This window comes from Scardinius erythrophthalmus, assembly GCF_964197995.2.
Source record: "Scardinius erythrophthalmus genome assembly, chromosome: 8".
Classification (NCBI taxonomy): domain Eukaryota; kingdom Metazoa; phylum Chordata; class Actinopteri; order Cypriniformes; family Leuciscidae; genus Scardinius; species Scardinius erythrophthalmus.
The window spans coordinates 3378700-3382011 of NC_138228.1; the positions used below are offsets into that span (position 1 = coordinate 3378700).

Below are 3312 nucleotides of genomic sequence, written 5' to 3' on the forward strand. Positions count from 1 at the left end.
TAGTTTTATTTTTATGCATACATTATCTATAGACATAAAAAAAATTGTTTTAAAAAGGATAAGGATTTTTTTTTTTAAATAAAGGATTTTAAAACAACCTTGAAATACTATAAAATGTGAGGTAATGTAGTACTACTACTAATAAATTATTATTATTATTTTAATATTTACTTGCATTGTTATTATCATTGCTTCTACTACTACCACTAATAATATAATATATTCATATTCTTTTTTTTATTTTTTATTAACAATGAATTTAAATAATACAATGTTTACTAGATACTAGAAATAGAAACTTAAGTGACTAAAAAGAGTGCAAGGCCATGAACACTGTTAAAGCAAATAGAATTGAAAACATCTAAATAAAACTTCTCAGAATAAGTCTGTTCAACTGTTCATATGCATACAAATCACATCACACAGTTTGGAAACCCGATCTAGGGTCAGTATTCTTATTGAGGGCAAGCCGAGACCCAAAAAGAAGAGCGCTGCTGATTGGCCGAGCGATGCACTGGTGTATTTCTGTAGCAGCGCATCATTGAGACAATCATGGAGTCGGGTAACACACCCCGGGGACGGGAATACCCTGCTGTCGCCCTGCCAGCCCAACGTAAACAGGAGAATGAACTTGCCCCTTCACACACACACACACACACACAGGCAGATTCCCGCGAGGCAGGAAGGGCCACTTGCAAACAAAAACGCTCATTAGCAAATACAAGACGCTGAATAGACACTAGCTGCCGCCTGTAAAGTGCCATGTTTACAGAGAGCGTGTTCTGCTAATGTACGTGTGCATTTGAGAAACATTTCCTTCGGTTTCATTCACGAGTTCAGTAGGACGTGACTAATAAACAGCATTTCAGCTGCCAAAAAATGCATGAAAGTGTCACTGTCAAAACCCAGTGGTATATTTTTAAAAATACAACACTTGTATTTTTGTCTCGTCTGATTTTTTTGACAGAGAACGTAAAAAACATACCAGTTTTGATGCTTTAAAAAAACACACCAGGGCTGCGTTTCCCAAAAGCATCATGAGCTAAGTTGATCACAGAGACCATTGGTGGTAACGGTTCTACGATCTGCTTAGGCTTACAATGCTTTTGGGAAACGCAGCCCTGGTGTTTTTTTTAAAGCATCAAAACTGGTATGTTTTTTTACGTTCTCTGTCAAAAAAGAGAGACAAAAATACAAGAGTTAAACACTTGAAAACAGAGCCGTAACTTTCCGGAATGGTTGTTTCGGACGAGCTGTAAAGTTCCTGTTTGAGTATTCAGGACATTTTTGCTTGTGCAAACATTATAAAACACTTTCAATATTTGAATACATTCCACAGTAAACTCGTTCAGGGGGAAAGAACTTGGAATTACCAGAATATTCCGTTACATACTTTTAAAAACTTTGGCGTTTTGTGTTTTGGCACAAGGTTCCGTTGGGACTTAGTAAAGTTGGTCTCTATAGCTGCAGGTCTGGCCCGGGTCCCTGCCACAGCGTGCCCGTTTTAAAGGCCTGCGGTGTGAATCCACCTCCACCGGGGAGCAAACTCTCGCTCAAAGGCATCATTTCAGCTCATATGCGTCCCTCGAGTCGAGGCACGGAGACTGAGCAGCACAGCTCAACACACGCGGATAGAAAGTATGTTCTCAGAGAGAGAGAGAGACAGAGAGAGAGAGACAGAGAGAGAGAGAGAGAGAGAGAGAGAGAGAGAGAGAGAGAGAGAGAGAGAGAGAGAGAGAGAGAGAGAGAGAGAGAGAGAGAGAGAGAGAGAGAGAGAGAGAGAGAGAGAGAGAGAGAGAGAGAGAGAGAGAGAGAGAGAGAGAGAGAGAGAGAGAGAGAGAGAGAGCATCTGGTTTCCGAAAATATCTCGGAACAGAGGAATTCCTCTATAAAAGATCTGCAAGCCTCTCCTCGCCTTTGAAAAATATTCAGTGTCTGGAGTAACAACAGGCTGATGGGAAGCATCAGGGCTACAAACACCACAGGTTTGATCGCAGGTAGTGCTGGATTTATAAGCATTCCTGTCCTGTCCTTCTAAAGCTGTGCTTTGAGCGAGACACTTAACCCCTTAGTTGCTAGATTTGACAAGAAGTCTGAGGTGTAATGGTATTATTATACTACTACTACTAATAATAATATTAATTATAATAATAATAATATCAAAATAGATTGAGAAATTTCCGACAGCGGAAACATCAACATGTATTAACATCTGTGCAGGTTGTTTTCATGTGACCTACCTCAACGTCCTGCAGGCTGAAGTCGTTCTGGTCTTTGAAGTTAGCCGCGCCTGCGCTGAGCTCCATCAGCATTTTGCCGATCTCGGGCTTTATTGCTGTGGTGAGCCGGCTGGTCGTTTCCATGACATGTTCCTGCACGTCCTTCAGTTGCATTGCCGCTTTGGAGTAACGGGAGTCCCGAAACACGCTGCCAAAAAGCTCGGTCAGGAACGCACTCGCACGGCAGAACGCGTTCAACGCGTCCAGGTATTTGGAGATGCCCTGTTGGATGTCCGCGATCGCAGATGTAGCGCCTGGAGGCGGGGCATGACAGCCAGAAGGGGAGGAGCCTATCGTTGCCATGGGAGAAGGGGTGGAGCAAGACGTGCCCAACGGGGCGCTGAGGGTCCGGCTGAGCTCCGGCAACTGGAACTGCTGGTGCTGCTGCACTTTGTGCTTGGACCCGCCAAGCAAAAAGCGCAGCTTGTAGTCCATTTTACTTTCTTGCGCACTGCAACAATACATAAGTATTCAACGTGCCCAGGAAGAGTCGGTCCTCACGAAGCAGACAACTCTTGAATTTTTTTTTAATGTGCACAAGTTCTCGATGCCTAATTTGGGTCTCCTGGAGTCAAGTAAATAGATAGCTTAAAGATCCCATCAGAGGGGAAGTCATGACAGTATTCCACACCGGATGAGAGCGATGCAAAGAAAGGTTTGAGGAAATCTTGCAGCCCAGCTGCAACTCTGGACGCTGCTCACATCAAAACGTTTCTGCTAATATCCCAGTGAAATGGCAATCCAACTCCAATTAGCTTCAAATATTAAGTATTTTCTATTAGAACTGGTTCCTCACGAGGAAAACAAAAAAAAAAGATTATCTGCACATCACTTACACACCAAGCACAGCTTCAATTCTGGACGAAAATCCAAAAGTGCATAATCAATCCTTCAAATGGAAGTGAAAAACCCTTCTTTCCGAACTCTTTCCGTAGGCCTCTAATAAAAATAGAAAAATCTTAAAAATCTGTCAGCAAAAACAATATGAATTTTTTAGAAGAGGAAAAACAGTGACACCGTTCAACAGCAAGCA

General features: G+C 42.4%; 1 protein-coding gene across 1 annotated transcript in view; it reads right to left on the reverse strand.

Moving 5' to 3' along the window:
* garre1 (granule associated Rac and RHOG effector 1) overlaps positions 1-2880 on the reverse strand; it is a 29659-nt gene extending 26779 nt beyond the window's left edge. Inside the window, exon 1 of the mRNA XM_081373269.1 lies at positions 2241-2880. Coding sequence (XP_081229395.1) covers positions 2241-2744 — 504 coding nt within the window. The 5' untranslated portion in view covers positions 2745-2880. The remainder of the gene's footprint in view (positions 1-2240) is intronic.
* Positions 2881-3312: the final 432 nt, after the last annotated feature.